A 22,016-nucleotide genomic window follows, 5' to 3' on the forward strand; every position below is an offset into this window, starting at 1 on the left:
AAATGAAGGACGGGACAGCCTGGTGAAAAGCACCCACAGTGCCTCCGGGGAAGCGAGTCCTGCCCCAGGACGCCCCCCTCCCACCCAGCCGGTGGCCTATCCATGTCCTGCCTATAGCTGGCTGCTGAGCATTCTACAAGCTGCCTTCTGTCCCTGGGACCTGTTTGCCAGTTCACGCCTCCCTCTTGCCTCTGCCCGATGCCCCCACCTCTTCCAGGAGGCCTGAAATCAGCCGTGGGAGGTACGCTTTTGCTCATGTCTCTCCCGCTCCACCAGCATCTGACATATGGATTTCTCTAACCGGGCCCTTGGACCTTTTTCATGCCCCTGTCAGATAGAATTCCAGAAGGTGGGAATCACCTCTCCTATGCCTCCTGTGCCCTCCCGGGTTCTCCCACCCCACGGCTCACCGAGCAGCAGCGGACTCTCACAGAAGGATGGGGGAGGGGGGGTGCGGCACTGCAGTGGCCACTGCATCCTGCGGGCCCACCCGGAGGAGCCGTTTCAAGAGACTCTACTATGCCCACCTGCTGGCCCCCGGCCCGTCATCCTGCCAGGCACCCTTGTCCACGGCCCTGTGTGGGCCCAGCAGAGGAAACACCAACATCCCCGGCATCTGTCACTCCTGAACCGGGAAAGCAGTGCTAGGCTGGGGAGGAGGATGGGGGCTCGTTCAGGTCTACTAAGAAATAACTACTTGTGGGTCTCAGGACCCCAAACACCCCGCTGGGCCCACACCCTTGACCATCGGTCAGTCTGATTCACAGCCAGCGAGAGGGAGGAGTGACACTTAGAGACTTCCAGGCTGCAGGCAGGACACAGGTCCATCCTCGAAGCCTCCCCTGGGGAATGATTTCCTGTCTGGCGGACCGGGGCCTACCTCGGAGCTGACAGAACGTGGTCATAAACTTGCTGGTGAGGGACTTGAGCTCGTTGTTGGCCAGCGTGATGAGCTGGATCTGGTCGGTGACATTCCGCAGGACCTTGTAGATGCCAATGGGGAAAGCAACCAGCTTGCACTCGGCCAGATCTGCAGCCAAAGAACAAAGACAGAGGACAGTTGGCCACAGCTGCTCAGGGACTTGCCCTGAACCACAAGGCCCCAACCCTGCCTCTCCTCCCCAACTCCTTTCCTCTCACTCGTCTCCCCTGTGCCAGCCTCGAAACCTTGCCCTCCCTCTTCCGAGAGCCTTCATCACCACGGGTCGCACTTGTCCCTCTCCGGCACCCCGAACCTTTGGGTCTATTCAACACCTTGTCTAGTGGCATGGCCTATGAGCAGAAGGAGCAGCTCACGACCAGCACTTGTGGCAGCGTCCTTGAGCTCCTGCAGAATCCTCCTTCTGGAATCACCAAAGACTCCACAGTGAAGCTGCCGTCTTCACACTACTTTCCGACAATCTTCTTTGAAAACAGGCGACTCACACAGACTTTGTGGTCTGACCTTCTCCCCAGCCCTGTCACTCTGAAGGCAAGCATGCACAAGAGGCAGCCGGGAAGTCGCTGTGGAGAACAGTCTGGCAGTTTCCCAAATGGTAAAACCTGTAGTCACCACACGGCCCAGCCAGCCATTCCGCTCCTAGGTCTACACCGGAGAGAAATGAAAACATATGTCCACACAAAACACGTCGCACGGGAACACTCGCGGCAGCATTATTCACAAAGTGCACCCAGAGTGCACACAACCCAAATGTCCATCAACAGATGAATGGATAAGCAAAATGTGGCATTATCCAGAAACAAGAATATTGTTTCACAATAAAAAGTCGCGAAGTACCAATATATGCTACGGCGTGGGTAAACCTTGAAAACGTTACTCTAAGTGAAAGAAGCAGTCACAAACGATCACACACTTGATGAGGCCATTTACATGAACGATCTGGAACAGGCTAGTGTATAGACACGGAAAGGAGGGCAGTGGTTGCCCAGGGCTGGGGGTCCTGGCGGGGGGGGCAACCTAGGGCTGGGGGTTCTAAAACTGGACTGTAATGACAGCTGCACAACTCTGTGGATATACAAAAGCCGCTGAATTGTACCCTTTAAATGGGTGAATTGTATGGTGTGTGAGTTCTTTCCCAATAAAGCAATTTTTTAGGTACCTACATTTTAAAAAGGGACGCACTGAAAGCATGGAAGCTCAGAAATTAGGCTCTCCAGCTCACCTAAGTCACTTAAATTCCCTGAGCCCCCGTTTCCTCATCTGTGGAACAGGGGTCTTGTCATCTACCTGGCAGAGCTGTCAGGAAAATTAAGTATAAAAAGTACTAAGTGTGGTGACATAGTAGCAGGCAGGTGCACAGTGAGGATGCTGCTTCTCTGCACCTCCTCCAGTCTACCCTCCCCTTCCTCTAGCCAAATCCTCTCTAGGCTTCAAGGCCAGCCCCCATCCCACCTCTTTGGAAATCTGCCCGGATCACCCCCGTGACTGGGGATCACCCTCCCACCTCTGAACCCCAGGAGCACCACCCAACTCAGACAGCACTGTCCCATGTCTCTGCAAACTCTTGTCTTGTCCCCAAAGAGGCCAGACACCCCCAGGGCCCTGAGGCTCTAAAGATTGCTCCAAAATAAATATGCAAAATTCAATTAATATTCTTACATGCCGGCAATAAAATATAGTTTTTAAAGAGCCCATTCTGAACAGCAACAATAATGCAAAGTCTACCAAAATAATCATAATTGAAGCCCTTCTCCCTCATCTGCCTCACAGTCTCTCTACTCTCGCTCTAAGAGCAGCTCAAATGTCACCTCCTCTAAGAAGCCTTCTCTGACTGCTCTAAGCAGTTAGTTGCTCCAGCCTCTGAGTCTCACAGAGCACGAATGGGACCTCTTCATCCTGACTGTGTTAACCTCTCTTTGTGTCTGCTTTCCCACTGGACCAGGAAGGCCTCCAGAGCACAGGGCCAGCAGTGCCCAGCAGGCTCGGAGGGCAAGGCAGGGGTACTGGTGACCTCACTGAGCTGGTCTGAGAAAAGAAAGGGGACAGGTGGGGTAAGGGCAGAAGTCCAGATGGCTGAGGATCTGCAGGAGTCCTCTGCAGGGCATCCTGGTAAGAAGTGCCTTTACTGCTTCCCCTGGTCCAGGGCTGTGCCAGGTGCCTGTAGCCCTGCCGCCATCCAGTGTCAGGTGCTGGCCCTTACGTCAGCTGGTAGGGCTGGCAGAAGAGAGTGAGAGGTCCTGGCAGGGAGGAATGAATCCCCACAAGTCAGGCTTTCCGTCCAGGGAGACCAAGGTCTGGAAATGGACTGGCTCTGTAGGCTCAAAGTTTAGGGCAAGCTGGGGATTCCAGAAAGGGCAAACACCTCCAAACAATGAGTACCCTAGTGCTTCGTGCCAGATGCGCAAAGGGCTAGAAAGGAGTCTTTGTTGTGCCTGTAAATCCAACAGCCCCTTTGGGTAAAAGCGACAGATCTCATTCAAGCTAGAGGCAACATCAAGGAAAACGTCAGAGGCTTTCCCTTTAAAACGAAAAGCAAAGTAAGGACGCCTTCCCACACCAGTATCCCTGAATATGGTCTTGGAAGTTCTGGCCAAAGAAACAGAAAACATAAACACGGGAAACAGAACGATTATCCTGTGCACATGAAATGGCCGCATAACCTCCAAAAACCAAAGTAGGCATCTGACAAACTATGCAAATGAAAAAAAGTCTCAGCGAAATGGCTCATCAAAATAAAAGCACAAGATTCAGTAATATTCCCATATGCCAGCAATAAAATATAATTTTTAAGGATCCTATTTCAAATAGCAATAATAATATAGAATATATAGAGATAATCAGAATGGAAAATGTATCTGACCAATATTAATAAAAGTAGAAAAGTTCACAAAGGTATCTTTAAAAATAGATTTGTATGTGAAGATACAGAACATGCTCGTTAACGACCAACAACTGAAATGAGATTTTTTTTTCTCCAGAAATCAGGTTATAGATTGTTTCATGTAATTCCTGCTCAAAAGTCATAAAGTTTTTTTAACTTTAAAATCCAAAACCACTTTTTGGGGTGCCTGGGTGGCTCAGTTGGTTAAGCATCTGACATCAGCTCAGGTCATGATCTCATGGCTTGTGAGTTCGAGACCCGCATTGGGCTCTGTGTTGACAGCTCGGAGCCTAGAGCCTGCTTCGGATTCTGTGTCTCCCTCTCTCTCTGCCCCTCCCTCACTCATGTTCTTTCTCTCTCTCTCTCAAGAATAAATAAACATCAAAAAAAATTTTTTTTAATCCAAAACCATTTTTTGAAATGGTTTAAATTTCATCTAGGGGAATAAGCAAGCAAGTTCTCCCTAAAAAAGAAGAAGATAGAGCGTAACCAGTATTATAAGGCTACAAGAATTAAACAGGGGACAACAACCTCCCTACACCATACACAAAAATAAACTCAAAATGGACAAAAGACCTAAACATAAGACAGGAAGCCATCAAAATCCTAGAGGAGAAAACAGGCAACAACTTCTGTGACCTCGACTGCAGAAACTTCTCACGCTTGTCTCCAGAGGCAAGGGAAACAAAAGCAAAAATTAACGATTGGGACCTCATCAAGATAAAAAGCAAAGGAAACAATCAACAAAACTAAAAGGCAACCAAAATGGGAGATGATACTTGCAAATAACATATCAGATAAAGGGTTAATATCCAAAATCTATAAAGAACTTCTCAAACTCAATACCCAAAAAACAAACAACTCAGTGAAGAAATGGGCAGAAGACACGAATAGACACTTTTCCAAAGAAGATATCCAGATGGCTAGCAGACGCATGAAAAGATGCTCAACATCACTCCTCATCAGGGAAACACAAACCAAAACCACAATGAGATACCACCTCACACCTGTCAGAATGGCTAACATGAACAACTCAGGCGACAACAGATGTTGGCGAGGATGCGGAGAAAGAGGATCTCTTTTGCACTGCTGGTGGGAATGCAAACTGGTGCAGCCACTCTGGGAAACCGTATGGAGGTTCCTCAAAAGGTTAAAAGTAGACTACCCTATGACCCAGCAATCGCACTGCTAGGTATTTAACCAAAGGATACAAAAATGCTGATTCGAAGAGACGCATATACCCCGATGTTTATAGGAGTGCTATCGACAATAGCCAAATATGAAAAGAGCCCAAATATCCATCGAATGATGAATAAAGGTGGTATGTATGTATGTATGTGTGTGTGTATATACACATATACATATACATATATACATGTGTATACATATATATTTGTGTGTATACACACACACACACAATGGAATATTTGATGAAAAAGAATGAAATCTTGGGGTATCTGGGTGGCTCAGTTTGTTGAGAGTCCAACTTCGGCTCAGGTCATGATCTCACAGTTCATGAGTTTGAGTCCCACAACGGGCCCAGTGCTGTCAGCACAGAGCCGGTTTTGGATCCTCTGTCCCCCTCTCCCTCTGCTTTTCTCTCTCTCTCTCTCTCTCTCTCTCTCTCAAAAAATAAACATTAAAAAAGAAAAAGAATGAGGGGTGCCTGGGTGGCTCAGTCAGTTAAGCATTCAACTTCAGCTCAGGTCATGACCTTGTGGTTCGTGGGTTTGGACCCTACATCAGGCTCTGTGTTGACAGCTCAGAGCCTGAAGCCTGTTTCGGATTCTGTGTCTCCCTCTCTCTCTGTCCCTCCCCAGATTGTGCTCTCTTTCTCTCAAAAATAAATAAACATTAAAAAAATTTTTTTAAATGAAATCTTGCCATTTGCAACAATGTGGATGGAACTAGAATGTATTATTCTAAGTGAAATAAGTTAGTCAGAGAAAGACAAAATACCATATGATTTCACTCATATGTGGAATTTAAGAAACACAATAGATGAACAGAGGGGAAAGGAAGGAAAAATAAGATAAAAACAGAGAGGGAGGCAAACCATAAGAGACTCTTAAATACAGAGGACAAACTGAGGGTTGCTGGAGGGGAGGTAGCCGGGGGCATGGGCTAAATTTAGGGTGATGGGCACTGATGAGGACACTTGTTGGGATGAGCACTGGGTGTTCTATGTAAGTGATGAATCACTAAATTCTACCCCTGAAACCACTATTACACTATATGTTAACTAACTTGAATTTAGATAAAATTATAAAGCACAAAGAAAAATAGATTATAGAAAGAAAATAGTCCAGAAAATGTAGTCCATAAATAATATGTCATGATTTAATAAGTGCTAAAGAAGGCCTCACAAATAAATTGGGGAATGGGAGGATTAATAACATATCAGAATAACCAATTAATAGTTCTGGGAAGGGGCACCTGGGTGGCTCAGTCGGTTAAGCGTCCGGCTTCAGTTCAGGTCATGATCTCACGGTTCATGAGTTCGAGCCCTGCGTCCAGCTCTGTGCTGACAGCTCAGAGCTTGGAGCCTGCTTCGGATTCTGTGTCTCCCTCTCTCGCTCTGCCTCCTCCCCCACTCAGACTCTGTCTCTCTCTCAAAAATAATTTATTTAAAAATTTAAAAAGTAAAAAAAAAAAAAAACTTACAAAAAAAATAGTTCTGGGAAAACAAAATAGAGACTCTCGATTAACCTAAGAATCAAAGTAAACTCTACAGAGAATTACACTTGAAATATTTTTTGAAATCAAACAACAAAAAAATCAGAAGTAAACAGAACTTAATATTTATACAACCTCTGAAGTGGAGATGATTTTCTAAACCTAGGAGCCATAAAAGAGTCACAAAGATCAACAAATCTAACTGTATAAAACATACAGAACACCCGGATACTTAAAAAAATAAGACAGACTGTGAAAAGGATCTATAAGTAGAATAAAGATTTATCTTTAGGGGCGCCTGGGTGGCTCAGTCGAAAGAGAACATGACTCTTGATCTTAAGGTCATGAGTTCAAGCCCCACCACGCTGGGTGTAGAGATTATGTAAATAAATAAAAAAAACTTTAGAGGCGCCTGGGTGGCTCAGCCGGCTCAGCCGGTTGAGTGGTTAAGCATCTGACTTCAACCATGCATAATCTCACGGTTCCTGGGTTCGAGCCCCTCATCGGGCTTTGTGCTGACAGCTCAGAGCCTGGAGCCTGCTTTGGATTCTGTGTGTCTCTCTCTGTCTCTGTCCTTCCCCGCTCACGCTCTTTCTCTCTCTCAAAAAAATTTATCTTTATTTAAATAAATTTGTCTTTATTAAAAAGATAATGATCTATCTATAAATTATTTATCTTTTAAAAAAAAGTTATATTATGTAAAATTCTCAATGTAATTCAATTTAAAAAATTAAGACCACCAGAGAGAGAGCTGAGAAAAGAATATAAGATGTTAACAAGGGGTGAGGGGGGCGAGGGGAATATAATTAGTAAACAGATAAACCTATGGCTTTTGAAATGTATTGCCAAACTGCTTTCCAGAGTATTTATGCCAATTAATACACATTCTGCCCAATAAGTAAATGGATCATTAAAAAAAAAAATCTTTGCTAATATGAACAGGGGACATGACATCCCTTGCTTTAATCAACTCTTTCAATAATGAGACTGATTATCATTCATGGTTAATTAACCATTTCTATTTCCCTTGTGGCAAGGCTTGCTCACGTCTCTTGCTATTTTTCTATTTGGAGTTCTTGCATTCCAACCCCTACCTCCCAAATGTTGCTAGAGCTTCTTTTTTTAAAAAGAAATTTTTTTTTTTTACATTTATTTATTTTTGATAGAGACAGAGCACAAGTGGGGGAGGGGCAGAGAGAAGGAGGCACAGAATCGGAAGCAGATTCCAGGCTCTGAGCTGTCAGCACAGAGCCTGACGCAGGGCTCAAACTCACACACCGCGAGATCATAAGCTGAGCCGAAGTCAGACGCCTAACCGACTGAGCCACCCAGGCGCCCAAGCTTCTTAAATAGTATTATCAACCTATGTTCATTCATGGTTTTTCTTGTTTAATGGTTCAAGTTATGTCATATAAAAAAACAGCTATTTATTTATTTATTTATTTATTTAGAGCATGAGTGGGGGAGGGGTGGAGAGAGAGAGAGAATCCCAAAAAGGCTCTGCACTGTCAGCACAGAGCCAGATGTGGGCTTGATCTCACAAATCATGAGATCATGACCTGAGCCGAAGTCAGACACTTAACCAACTGAGCCACCTAGGTGCCCCTCAAGTTATACCATTTTAAAAAGCAGAATAAAAAAAATTATATGTGCACTGTAATATGTGTAAAAGTAGGTAAAAAAAAAAAAAAAAAAGGTACGTATGCCTGGGAAATAAGATCAAAAGGAAAATAACCAGAATGTTCAACAGCAATGACAAAGGATTTGAGCAATTTATTACTACTTATAGTCCTGCTGCTTATTTTACCTAAAATAAGCAAAGTACCACTATATATTTAAATAAAAATATTTTTCAAGTATATATAGTGATAATTTACTTTTAAAACAGAATATTTATTATAAAAATACCTTTTATTAGAAAAAAAAAACTTGGCAAATTCAAGTATAAACTGAGGGCAGCCAGCTCCTCATCAGTAAGAGAAACAAGAAAGCTCCATAAAAGAAAGAAATTCTGTACTGGATTTTACTGGATTGGAGATGGAACTGTACTCGATATGAGATGGAACTTTCGGGGCTCAGGCACCGAGAATCAATTGTGCAATGCACCCCCGCTCCCCAAAGTGGTGAGAGTGTTCACGATGCATGCGGAAGAAACATAAAGCCACAAGGTCATTCAAGTTACTTCCAAGGGTCCTCATGGCAGCTGTCTTCCCCAAGTACATCAGCCCAGAAATATCCAGTCCCACAACCTCCTTCCTCCCATCTGGGCTACCCACACACCATTCCAACCTCACGCCCCCTTTCCAGTCTCCAATTCAAGTAACATGGGCCTGTGCAGCCTCCTCTGGACAACCAGCCAAAGTCACAGAAGCATATGGCCACCACATCTGAAGGGTGCCAAGGGCCTGGAATATATCCACACCTGCTGCTTTCATTTACTCTCCCAAATAGCCCTACTGTGTGCCAGGTAGTGTTCTGCGCTGTACCTAGTGACTTCCCTAGGATCTTTTTCGTTCTCAGGGATGTTCCATCCATCCTCTGACCGCAGAACTGCCCACCAGTGGCTGGTGCAAACATGCCCGCCCCATCCAGGCCACATCACCAGCCACTAACACTGCATGGGGACTCTAATCCCTGCTGAGAGGACAGGCCCACAATCTTGGGAACAGTTCTCTGCGGTCCCTGGGACAAACACACGGAGATCCAGGTCCCAGACGTGCTGAAGCAGATCTCAGCCTTGCCCAGTCATCTTCCTATCTGTGCACAAGGAGCGATATACTTCATGTTCGTTCCTTGGGGGTGGGGCTAACAATAACCATAGATAGTACCGCTTACTATTTCACACATGCTAGGCTCTAAGAACTATCTCCTCTCTATACACATGAGGAAACTGCAATTAAGTGACTTGGCCAAGGTCATACAGCTAAAAGGGAAGTAAGATTTAAGTTTATTTATTTATTTTGAGAGAGACAGAGAGAGCGAGTGGGGAGGGGCAGAGGGAGAGGAGAGAGAGAATCCCAAGCAGACTCCATGCTGTCAGTGCAGGGCCCGATACGGGGCTCGATCTCATGAACCGTGAGATCATGACCTGAGCCTAAATCAAGACTTGGATGTTCAACCTACTGAGCCACCCAGGTACCCCAGGGGAGTAAGATTTGGATGGTTAGGCTGCTCCAGAAGCCCTGGGTCCTAACCAATCTACTATCCTACCCCCTTGAGTTAAGAAGTACCTAGGTACCTGCCTGTAGGCTGAGCCAAAGAAAGGGGAGTCTATGCAGAGCATCTCAAAGGGAAACCGGGGCCTTCCCTAAAAGAAATCCTACAGATCTTTGTAGTTCAGAGCCTGTGATTCTGGGGACAGAGGCCAGTCATCTTTTGTTCTCAGGAAATTCATCTCAGGTCTAATTCAGAGGATGGGCACCATCTATCCCCGCTACACATGTCTGCAGTAGAGAAAAGCGTCCTTAGCTGGCCCAGAGGACACAGCAAGCATATGGCTAGGAGTCAGGTCTCACCTAAGGGAGGGGGTACCCCACCCAGGAAAGAGAAGACCCAGACTGGAGACAGGTGAGTAATCCTCAGGAAGCCATGGGATGTCTTCAAGAAGGTGGTCCCATTCTCTATGAATCCTCAGAGCTGACAGTACAGGAATAGTGCCCCAGTGGTAAAGAAAAGGCTCCCACGTGAGGAGGTGAGTGCCACATGCTGGGGTATGATCAAGCACTCACCGCACAGAGGATTCGTGAACCACATGGAGGCCAGGGGATCTCAAAGATCTCATTTTCACTCAACTCAACCGAACAAACATAGCTAACATCACTGAGTGTTTAGTATGTGCCAGAAACGTAATAGGCACTTTTCATATATGAACTCATTAAATTCTCATAACAACCATGAGCTATCCTCACAGATGGAAAGTGAGGCCCGTGTTGACAGTAAATTGCCCAAGGTCATTTTGGCAAGGTACTGAAGGACAAAGAATGTGAATGCAAAGATTCCAGCAGGGTGACCAACTTGTCCTGGTTTGCCCAGAACATTCCCAATGTTGGCACTGAAAGCCCTGCATCCTGGGGGATGGTTCTGCAGTCCGGGCCATTCAGGAGAGTTGGTCACCCTTGATTCAGGCTGGATGCTAATGGATGAGAGATTATGAGAGCCAGAGAGGAAAGAGGGAAGGCAACCCAGGTGTGGGCCAAGGCATGAGCAAAGGCCCAGAGGCCTTTTATTCTCTGGAACTCCATCTTTGAGCCCTGCCTTGTTCTATACCTTCCTGGAGCCTCACTCTTGCTCAGCGAGTCCTCAGAGGGGAAGGCTCTGGCATAGGAGCACTTCATGCTACTTGGCGGTGAGTGTATGCCCACAGACCTCAACCGGGAGCTCAGGGGGACTAACAACAGGAGACAACACCAGCATCTGGACAGCAGCCGGGTTCAAGCATGCCTTTCCCCGGTGCCCTCCCCCAGTGCTGACACCTGAGCTGCAGCAGAGACTAGGGAAGTTTGCAGAAAGGCACTGTAATAAACACAGGACAAAATTATCTTCATAATTATAATTATTATTGCAAGGAGGCCAAACTGCATCTCCCTAAACTTCTAATTAGGACAGTGCTTTGTATTAATAAAGCAACTTTTAGTCACAAGGCACAGGTCTTTCTGTGGTTTAACCTTTAATGGTTATCTTGTTAATTCTAATGAATGCCGAGGAAAAGTAACTGTAGGCAGAAGCAGGGCAAAAGAAGCAAAATCCAAGTAAACAAAACCTACTGCAGGAAGCCAGGAGGGCTGGGACAAATTCGTGTTGTTTCTCAGAAACACAGGATTCTGACCCCTGCTCAGTCTGGGCTGAGAGCAGGGCCTGGTGACAGGTCCCTGGGGGGCGGGGGGGAGAGGGTGGTGGCGCTCCCTGCCAACCCAGGTACAGGCCCAAAGGAACAAGTGTCAGGGACTCAAGCTGGTGTGCCCATGGGCTCCGTGGCCTGGCCAAGAAGCAGGACTCCCAAAGCTACAGGAGGAGACCTGGGGTCAGTGTGACCTATTCCCGCCCAGAATGTGTTTCCCCATAATCTTTTGCAAAGAATCTCAGAGTTGGAAGGAGACTGGAGGTCATTTAGCCCATGTTTTCCAAACTTCCCAGTAGGAATCATGTGGAGGGGCTAGTCCTGGACTAGCCTGCTTAATTCGTCTGGGATGACCAGCAGGGAATCTGTGTGTGTGTGTGTGTGTGTGTGTGTGTGTGTGTGTGTGTGTGTGTATTTTTAAATCTTTATTTATTTTTGAGAGATAGAGAGACAGAGTGCAAGCCGGGGAGGAACAGAGGGAGACACAGAATCTGAACCAGGCTCCAGGCTCTGAGCTATCAGCACAGAGCCTGATGTGGGGCTTAAACTCACGAACTGCAAGTTCATGACCTGAGCCAAAGTTGGACACTCAACCGACTGAACCACCCAGGTGCCCCAGGGAATCTGCGTTTTTAATAAATGCTCCCAGATGATTCTTACCAATAAGCAAACCTGGGAAACAGTAATGTAGCTTCTAATCTCAGACTTGAAATTCTCTTAATGTTTCCACCAGAGGACTTAAAGTTCTCCTTGAATACCTCTGGTGATGGAGAGCTCACTCTCACTTCTACAGAATAGTTTTAACTATCAGAAAGTTCTCTCATGAACTACATGATAACTGCTACTCTGTCCTCTTGGATCGCACATAGTCGATCTGCCTTGGCATGACAATCCTTTACGTCAAGGAGGATAAAGGGCATTATAAGCTTTTCTCCAGGCAAAAATATCCCAGAAGCCTTCAATCCCTATGGCCTTAGATGCTCCCTCTAGAGAGTCAGGACTGGCCCAACTCAGAGCCTGCCCCAACCAGAACTTACTTACTCCTGCGCAGCGTTTTAGTCTGTAACACACGACCGGAACCACTATTCATTGATGCCAACCGTGTGCAGGAAACTGTGCTTATGGCTTTAGATTCGCAACTTCATCTACTCCTCATAATCACCCTGTAAGGTCGGTTCTCTGCTTACCTCTATTTAACAGAGGAGGAAACCGAGTCACAGAGAAGTTAAAAGCCTGGATTGGTCAAGGTCATGTGATTTACCCAAGGTCACCCAGCTACTGAGATAATAATTAACATTTATAAAGCGCTTCCTGTGTGCAAATCATTGACCTCAGCATTGTCACATTAACCCTTCATCTCCAAATCAGCTCCACGGTGGCCACTATCATTACCATCCCTGTTTTTAGGGTAAGAGCCTGGGGCGCAGAGCCACAGGTCTTGGCTAGTAAGTGGCAGGGCCAGCTTTCAGTGCGTGACCCTGACCACCTCGCACACTGCCTGCCTAGAACAGAGAACTCTCAGTACAGAAGGCTGCTCTGAAATACAACCGGAGGCTGTATTTCCAATGAGCAGACCGATCTTCCAAGGTCTGGTGGATTCCTGTGGACACTGGTACACTGCAGCTACACGAACTGTGCTAAGGGGACTTAGAATTGAAAGAGCTAGTAGAAGAATTATCTGACATCCAGAGCCTGGATGTGTCACTATCGGCCGTGGGACCGCAGGCAGGCTGCTTTGGCTCGCTCTCATGCCTTTGGTTTGCATCCAATGCCACCTTTGGAACCCATCATCCCTGAGACCCCTCGTGGCTGCCACTGTGGATTCTAGCTGGTGGTTTTCAGACGTGGCGATACAGGAGTCACCTGGGGAGCTTTATAGACTCTTGATGTGTGAGTCTCACTCCCAGAGACTCTGACCTAATTCGTATGAGCTGGGACTTGGGAATCCGCGGGTTCCAAAGCTCTCCTGGTGATTCCACTCTGCAGCCACAGTAGGGAACTCCACACTATACCACTGCGTCTCAAACCACGATGTGCACACAGACTACTGGGCACCTGCTAAGGCAAGGCTGCTGTTGCTGCAGGTCTGGGATGGGGCCTGGGATTCTGCATTTCTACCAGGCATGTCCAAGGACCACTCTCAGTAGCAAGGGCCAGGTCAACACAGTGGTTCTCAGAGTGGGATCCCTGGACCTATGGAAACAGCATCACCCCAGAACTTGTTAGAAAGGCACATTCTCAGATCCCAGCCCAGACCTATAGAATCAGAAGCTCCAGGAGCAGGTCCCAGCCACCTGTGGTTGAACAAGCCCTCCAACTCCGATGCCCGCTCCTGTCCGAGAATTGCTGGCACAGAGGGCCTAGGCCTCCCACCAGCAGCGGTTACTGGCCCTGACTAAGGACAATGTGGTAGCAATAGTGACAGTGACTCACGGTTAGTGAGAACTGGCCGGTCCAGGGCTTGTGTAGGGAGCTGAGGTTTGCCCTGTGTGCCTCCTGCTTCCCCTAGACCAGGCTATTTCAAAACACAGCCACTGTCTTCATTCTTCTCTCTGGCCTTGTTCATATTTCCAGCTCTGAAAGAGGCACAGGCAACCCTTGGTGAGGAAGAAGCCACGGGCTAGACTCAGGAGGCCCCCGTTCTTGCCCCAGCCCCTCTGCTTTCAGCCACGGAGTCTGAGAGAAACAGCTTCTCCAAGGGCCCTGTCTCCTCTCTGTAAAAGGAGAGTTGGAACTATGAGATTTGGGGCATTTCAGCCGGGCTGGACATTCTGTCGCTCCAAGATTTTACTAAACAGTGGCTCTTGGGCCAATGCTCCTATCAAAAAGGACAGGCTGCAAGCTGCAATCAAATGTTTCTGAACTGTCTGCCTTAGAACATGCTAGAATGTGCACTGCAATGGGGAGAACTAAGGCTTGCTGAAGTTGGTTACCCATGCCCACGACTACAGAGCCGGAATTAGAATCCAGAGTAACCCAACCCCAAAGCTCATGGTCTTTCCACGACACATTACTATACACGATACTACGATACTATGCTTACTCTCCCTACCATGGTCAGAAGACAGTCCTGGAAACAAAAAGCCCTATTAATCACAGCTTGTCTTATATGGTACTTCCCATGTACCATATGTACCCGTGCACCTAAGCCTGAGACTTTTCTAAGCACCTGACATACTCTAATTTAAAAACCCGCGAGATAGGTATTCTTATGCTCATCCCCATTTTATCATCATGGAAACTGACGCACAATGCATAAAGAGAAGAACCACAGCTCAAAGCCAGGCTGTCCAGCTCCCCTGCCCTGAGAGAGTTCAGTTTAACAGCACAAGACGTGGGATCGTGTGAGGGCATCAGAACAGAGGCCCGGTGTGGCATGGGGCTCTCGTCCAAGAGGCTGATGGAGAAAAAAAGATTTTTCTGGAACACGAAAATGAAAAAGTAGACCGGTGCCTGCACCCCTTCCAGAAGACCAAACTCTCAGCACCTCCAGGTATGCTCAGGAGCCAGGGGTGGGGGCCGGCATACTGGAACAAGAAGCAAAACCACAGACGGCCAGGCCTCTGTGACTCGGCTGCCGGTCCCTGAAATGCCACTTGGTCTCCAGAGCTGGGGGATGCGGGACAACAAGGGCCAGCAAAACACACCAGTCATCAAGGACAGGCACCGGCGCCCCACTGCACACAATCTGCTGGGATTTTAACAGTTACCTGTGCACGGTGTTTACCGAGCTAACGAGCTCTGGAAGGTTTGAGAAAGGAGGCCTGGCACTACTCTCTCTTCACAAACCCCCTTCTCCACAGACTACTCTCAGGTGCAGGGATTCTGCTGCTGTTCAACTCCTGATCTCTAGTCTTTCCCTGTGTCATGCCCCCTGGAGAGAAAAGGTCACAGGAGGAGGAGATCACAGAGGACCGCAGAAGTCCAGAAAGTTCCAGCACAACAGCATTTATGCTGGGCCCTGGCCGGTAGCCAGAGAAGAGCAGAAAGGCACTTCAGGATAAGGGGGAAGCGGGCATGGCATCTTCTGGGACGTGGGCAAACCATTTAATTTGAACGTGGCTATGGGTTTGGGAGAGTTGTTTCTTTTATTTCCTACTTTATAGATCTCTGCGTTGTGTGATATTTTTATAACAAGCACTCATTACTTCTTACTAATATCCTCAATTTAAAGACAGTGACATCCTTAGCATCCAGCTACCCATGGGAACGTCTTCCCTCAAGTACTAAGAACGCTGGGTCAGTGGAGATGGTCCTGAGGGGGACCAGGGGACGGGGGCTGCAAGACGCTGCACACACGGGAACCCGTATCTCAGAGGTACTTCCTCACCGATGACTGCAGAAGCTCCAGCCTTTCCCAAGTGGGAAATAACACGAACGCAGGGTGTCCGCCTCGGAGAACTAGGCTGAACCTCTGGTCCCGCCCCCTCCCCCCCCGCCCCGCTGGAAGCCATCACACCTACCATCAGAACACGCTCTAGCCCCACGAGAGCCAGAGACCTAAAAAGGAAGAGGTGGCCACAGGGGAGGCCTGAGAGCTCACTCTTCCTCAGGATCCGAAACGAGGCTTTCCTCTACTGGGTCTTTTCTGCCATGAGATCTCAGGCAAGTTACTTAACCCCTGCCTCAGTTTCCCCTTCAATAAAATGAGAACAAGAATTCATGCAAAAACCTGTATGTGCACATTCACAGCAGCATTATTCGCAGTAGCCAGAAAGCAGAAATAGCTCAAACGTCTATCAATGGAGCAAAGGATGGACAAGGTGTGCTATCTCCATATAACACAACATCACTTGGCCCTAAAAAGGCACAAAGTACTGATAGGACACATATGAACCTTGAAAACAGCAGGCTGCGTAAAAGAAACCAGTCACAAAAGGCCACGTACTGTATCATTCCATTGCTGTAAAATGTCGAGAATATGTGAATCCATCGAGACAGGAAGTAGACCGTCAGGGGCTGGCGGGGAGAGGGGAAAAACAGGGAATGACCGCTTAACGAGTACAGGGTTTCTTTCGGGAGTGATGACAACGTTCTGAAATTGACGGTGGTGATGGTGAATCTGATCAAAACCACAGAATGTTGCACTTTAAAATGGAGGGTTTGACAAATACGAATTATTCCTCAGTTAAGAAAAAATGAGAACAAAACAACCCAACTAACTAATAGGGTTGTTCTGAGCAGGAAATAAAATGTCCTCGAGGGGCTTAGCGTGGAGGGCGGCAGGTGGCCTCGCTCAAGGGACAGGAGGTGCTGCCGCGGGCATGTAGACACCGCTTCTATGTGGGAATCCGTTACAGGCATGGGCTTCAGCCCCGTGCCTGGCCGCAGGAGGGAGGCCTGGCCGTCCCCTGCTGGAACAGCCTCACAACAAGGAGACAACCGTGCATGGTGCTGCAGAGCCTGGGACTTGCCAAAACAACCCCTCGTCTTCCTGGCAAGCGAGCCAATCAACAAAGACCTATATTTAATTAAAATCAGAAGCAAATAAATCCCACGCAGAATACAACCAAATGACACACAGTAACCGTCTGAGATATTAAATTATTTTAATTTAATAGATAACTCACTGCCAACATGTTGAGACAAAAGGGAATAGAAACAGCAGTCACAATGATGCCTACGGTGTGGTCACCAACACCTCTGAAGCAACCATACCTGGCCCAAGCAGAGGCCACACGCTGAGCCAGGCCCTGGAGAAGGCTGGACAGGCCCTGAAGTCTTCTGCAAAGATAGCAGCGGCCAACACCGACTGAGCACCCTCTCTGGACAATCCCGAGAACCACCTCTGAGGGAGGGCGCTGTTATCAGTTTCCTTTTGCAGATAAGGAAACTAAGGCTCAGAGAGGTTAAGAATTTGTTCAAGGTCACACAGTAAGTAAAGATGGGGTGGAGCTTGACTTCTTCTGAGGATGTTGCCCTGCAGAGTGAGTCTGGAGACCTGGATTCTGATATGCCGCTGCCCTTAACTTATCAAGTCACCTCGGGCAGGTCACTCGAACCTTAAGCTCCTCATGTGTAAAATACAAAGAATGAACTTGGCTCATTTCTCTCCATGTGTGGAACACACAAAATTGGTGACTACCGACCAGACTTCTGAAAACAGTGTACCCATGAATCGCCTGGAGGTCTTGTCCTGAATCTGCGGGTCTGGGGTGGGCCCTAGGAATCTGCATTTCTTTCTTTCTTTTTTTTTTTTTAACATTTATTTTTGAGACAGAGAGAGAGCATGAACAGGGGAGGGTCAGAGAAAGAGGGAGACACAGAATCTGAAACAGGCTCCAGGCTCCGAGCTGTCAGCACAGAGCCCGACGCGGGGCTCGAACTCACGGACCATGAGATCATGACCTGAGCCGAAGTCGGATGCTTAACCGACTGAGCCACCCAGGCGCCCCTTTTTTTTTTTTTTAGGAATCTGCATTTCTAATGAACTTCTTGGCGATGCTGATATTGTTTCTTTGAGAACCAGTATTTGGATGGTAATCACAATACAAATGACAATGAGCCAGGTGGTGAAAATTCCTATTTCAAACTCTCAGTCCAGAGCTGGTCATCACCCCTTTCATCTTTGCTTTCCCCCTTTTTCATTTTATTTGTTTTTATTTATTTATTTTTTAACTTTATTTGAAACTTATTTAAAATTTTATGGGGGGGGGAGGGGCAGAGAGAGAGGGAGAGAATCCCAAGCAGGCTCCGCAGTGTCAGCGTAGACCCCGAAGTGGGGCTTGATCTCATGAACTGTGAGATCACGACCTGAGCCGAAATCGAGTCAGACGCGGATCCAACCGACTGAGCCACCCAGGCACCCCTGCTTTACCCCCTTTTCAACGAAGGAGCAGATTTGAGCCAACACATATACCTAAGATTTCGTAATGGCGTTTTGTTTTCATATTTATTTTTATGGTTATCAACTATTTATGAAAAATTATATTGATTTTCCATTTGTAGTAATGATATAAAGGCCTTTTTAAATTGTATTGAGCTAATTTCCTTTCAAGAAAAACGTTAAGTAACATAATCACGACTAATACTTTTATAGCACTGAGTATATGCTGGCCTCCATTCCAACGTGTACCGGGATAACATCATTTTCATCCTTACAACTCTACAAAGTGAGGACCTTTTAGAGACGAGAACACTGAAACTTAACTGAGATCAGACTTAACTTGATCACAGAGATCAAGTAACTTGCCCAAGGTCACACAACTAACAAGTAGCACAGCGAGGTTTCCAATCAGGGCAGCCCGACTTCAGAGTCGACCACGTTATTCCACCTACGGAAGAGGACAGCTGGCCCTCCGACATGGCAAGAACTGTGAAGGTCACCTGCAACATGGTCGAAGGGAGGTGCGCGCTTATTTCTTGCTGGCAAAAATAGTGTCCTTAGCGCCCTCCCATCATCCCCAACACCCGCAGCGCCCAGCCCATTGCCTCATCCACAGTAGGGGCCAGTGCACGTCCCAGAAGACATTTCCCTGGTCTGACTTGCCGGGCACAGAAGCCTTGGATCCGACATAGTGGTACCCCTGCCACGGCTGAGGCGCTGGCCACGGGGCAGGAGCACACACGTACAGGTGGACATCTCTGGGGGTGGGGAGACTCCAGACAACTCGGCTCGCCCGGAGCCCACTTCTGAGCAGGGCAGATGGTGAGGGGGCTGCGGTGGACAGTGGGGAGACTGCGCTTACCCACAAAGGCAGGGCCCAGGGCACAACAGGACTGCACGACAATAGAGCTGCATGGTTACTGACTAACTTGAGTTTTCACCTTTCCTCCCCAAACAATCACTCAGGGTTTGAGACGATGAGGAATCCACCCTGTAAGGAATGAGTTCTCTGAGCGGTAACTGGGCTTCTGGAAGTCACAGGCTGGATGAATGGACTCAGGGAAGGGCAGCAAACACCTCGAAACAGCATCTGTGCTCAGCATCTGACTCCGTCAAACACCATTGCCTGTCCTCCAGCCTGCACACCCTGCCTCACCCACCTGCCAGTCGTGGAGCTCGCTCACTACCTGGGCTTCATTCGTGCCATTCCCACAGTCCGGAACACCCTTCCCTCTCTCCTCTGCCCCCACAAATCCTTGGGTTGGCCAGCCCTACCTCCCCCAGGAAGGATGCCTCACCTCTAACTTCAGGACACCTGCCTTAGTGCTTGTCCTGGATCATCCTCTCCCAACTGGTAAACATCTGCAGACTTGCATCTGGGACCCATGTGAAGTGAACTTGACAGGAGAGGTATGTTGACAACCCCTCGGGCCTGGCACTGAGCTGGGCAAACACTTCTGAACTTAACTATACCTTCACCACCGAGAAAGCTTTGCCTTGGGATTCTCCCTTTGCAAAATGGGGGTCCGAGGCCCTTTTGGGGAATGCAGTAAACGGTGAGCTAGTATCTGTCCTAATATTTGAGTTCACAGCAAGAACCATGCCCTCTGCGGCCAATATGTAATGAGTCCAACTAATAAGGTCTTACTGTTACCTGAAATCAGCCTTGAACCCTGGAATCCACCTTGACGATGACCACGGCTGTTCCTTTGCTAAGGAGCCCCTTTCCCTGGCTCTGCGCCCTGCCCCAGGCTTCCATCCCCATCACCCAAATACCTCTTCCCAGTCAAGAACCTTCAGGACCCCCATGCCCCACAAGTGGAACCCGCCCTCTGCCAGCTGGCGTTCCCACCGAAGGATCTGGGTCCGACCTCCCTTTCCAGAAGCTCCTCATACAACTCCTCGAAGTTCCCACCCTCTAGCCAAGCCAGACTGCTCACTGTTCCCTACAAACTCTCTTTACTTTCCCACCTCTGTGTTTTTCCTGGCCCTATTCTCTTAGCCTCAAAAACCTCTCTCACTAATACCCTATTACAAGGCTTTGTTTGCAGGCTGCCTTTCCACGAAACCTTTGCTCATGTCTTCAAGTGAGCTTCAGCTTCTGGCCTCGAGCCCACCCCAGCCCCTGTCCGTCACGTGTCTGCCCCTCTGTCCAGATGCCTGCCCTGCATGTCCGTGTGTCTTATGTGAGAGTTAGTAACGCGTTTGTCTCACCCTTTCTGCGAGGCGGAGAGCTCCCTGAGGGCAGAGATCGAGTCCCACAGCGGGGTGGCATATTACAGAGGGACCTGGAGGCCAACAGACTCAAGTGCACACTCCAGGACAAGACTTGCTGGCTGTGAAACTCCAGGCAAACCAGTGCTGCTCACAGAGCCTCACTTTCCCCTTCTATGAGTGACGTGAAAACACCGCCTGGCCAGAGCCATTGAGGATATCAGATGCAGTCATTCATTTGACAAATACCTCCTCAGTATCTGGTACACGCTCACACTGTCTGAGGATATGGTGGTGAGCAAGATGGAGTCCCTGACTGCCCCGAGCTTATACTCTCGTGTGGGGAGAGGAGCAGTAAATACAGACAGATACCTGCGACCATGTCAAGCAGGAATACTGCTCTCAGGAAAAGAAAATGGTGTAATGGCAGACCAGGTAATGGAGACAAAGACCACTTCCTAGGGTGGTCAGGGAGGGCTTCTCAGAGGAGGCGACGCTCAGCGGAGACGAGAATAAGAAGGAGCAGGGCATGATGCAAAGATCTGGGCAAAGGACAGCCTGGCAGAAACACAGGCAAGGGCACGGTCTGATGGGACACCTGCCAGAGCTCAGTCGTTAGCTCCCTCCTCCCTCACCTTCCCTCCTCTGCAGCGCGTTACATAGACAGGCACAGCACACAGCGAGTAAAGGTGTGCCGAAACCGACCTGACAGAATAAGGAATCCTGGGGATAAATTGGCGCACGACAAAAACGTGTGTCTTAGCAAAACACATTCAACCAGAATGAGGCGGATGCCGGTGAAAAGGCTACTGAATTCAACCTCACCTCCAAAGATAATGACCTTCAGCCACAGTGGTCTCTCGGAATAAACCACAATTTCCTAACCTGTTAATGAAGGCAGAGATTGCTTGTTTCAGCCAGTCACCACATTTGCAGCCCGGGGTTTGTCGGAGCTCCAGGGCCAGGCCCCTCCAGGGTATGCTGTGTCCCTGGCTGCCTCATCAGCCAGAGCCACGGCCGTGTTTCTGGAAACATTTGATTTCCATAAACTCCTCAGTCTCGCTGAACTACCAAGGTGCCACAGAAGGTTCTATTTGGTTATCTCTCTGAGGCAGAACTTTTTTTTTTTTAACGTTTATTTATTTTTGAGACAGAGAGAGACAGAGCATGAACGGGGGAGGGGCAGAGAGACAGGGAGACACAGAATCGGAAGCAGGCTCCAGGCTCCGAGCCATCAGCCCAGAGCCCAACGCGGGGCTCGAACTCACGGACCGCGAGATCGTGACCTGAGCCGAAGTCGGGATGCTCAACCGACTGAGCCACCCAGGCGCCCCGAGGCAGAACTTTTTAAGTCTTCTGCCAACAGGTATTTTTTGAAGTCGCACATTATCCAAGTGATTTTGATATTTCTCTTCGCCTTCAAAAAAAAGCCTACTTCAAGCGCCAGTGACACTAGGGCAGTCAGGTGTCGGTGGCTCTACACTGGAGGGAGAGGTGAAGGATGCTCTGAGGGCCGCGAGGGACCCCAGAATTACAGTGGGGGCTGAGACAGACAGGGTTGCTCCCAGGCTCCACAGAAATCTCCATTTCTAGATGGCCGTGCTAATATTTCCAGTCCCCTTGCTGTGCACCTCTTCAGGGG

General features: G+C 48.2%; 1 protein-coding gene across 4 annotated transcripts in view; it reads right to left on the bottom strand.

The window, feature by feature from the left end:
- The window catches only part of LRRC20 (leucine rich repeat containing 20), an 85,473-nt gene that overhangs the window by 43,536 nt on the left and 19,921 nt on the right, over positions 1-22,016 (bottom strand). For 2 of the 4 annotated variants that reach the window (XM_058696584.1, XM_058696583.1), the window contains one exon: positions 881-1,030. The exons of 1 other annotated variant lie outside the window; for it this stretch is intronic. In XM_058696584.1, the coding sequence (XP_058552567.1) occupies positions 881-1,030 (150 nt within the window). Of the gene's footprint in view, positions 1-880; positions 1,031-13,767; positions 13,878-22,016 lie in introns of those variants that run through there. One more of the 4 variants, XM_058696587.1, reaches the window with a different exon arrangement.

The sequence above is a fragment of the Neofelis nebulosa genome, chromosome 13 (assembly GCF_028018385.1).
Source record: "Neofelis nebulosa isolate mNeoNeb1 chromosome 13, mNeoNeb1.pri, whole genome shotgun sequence".
NCBI lineage: Eukaryota > Metazoa > Chordata > Mammalia > Carnivora > Felidae > Neofelis > Neofelis nebulosa.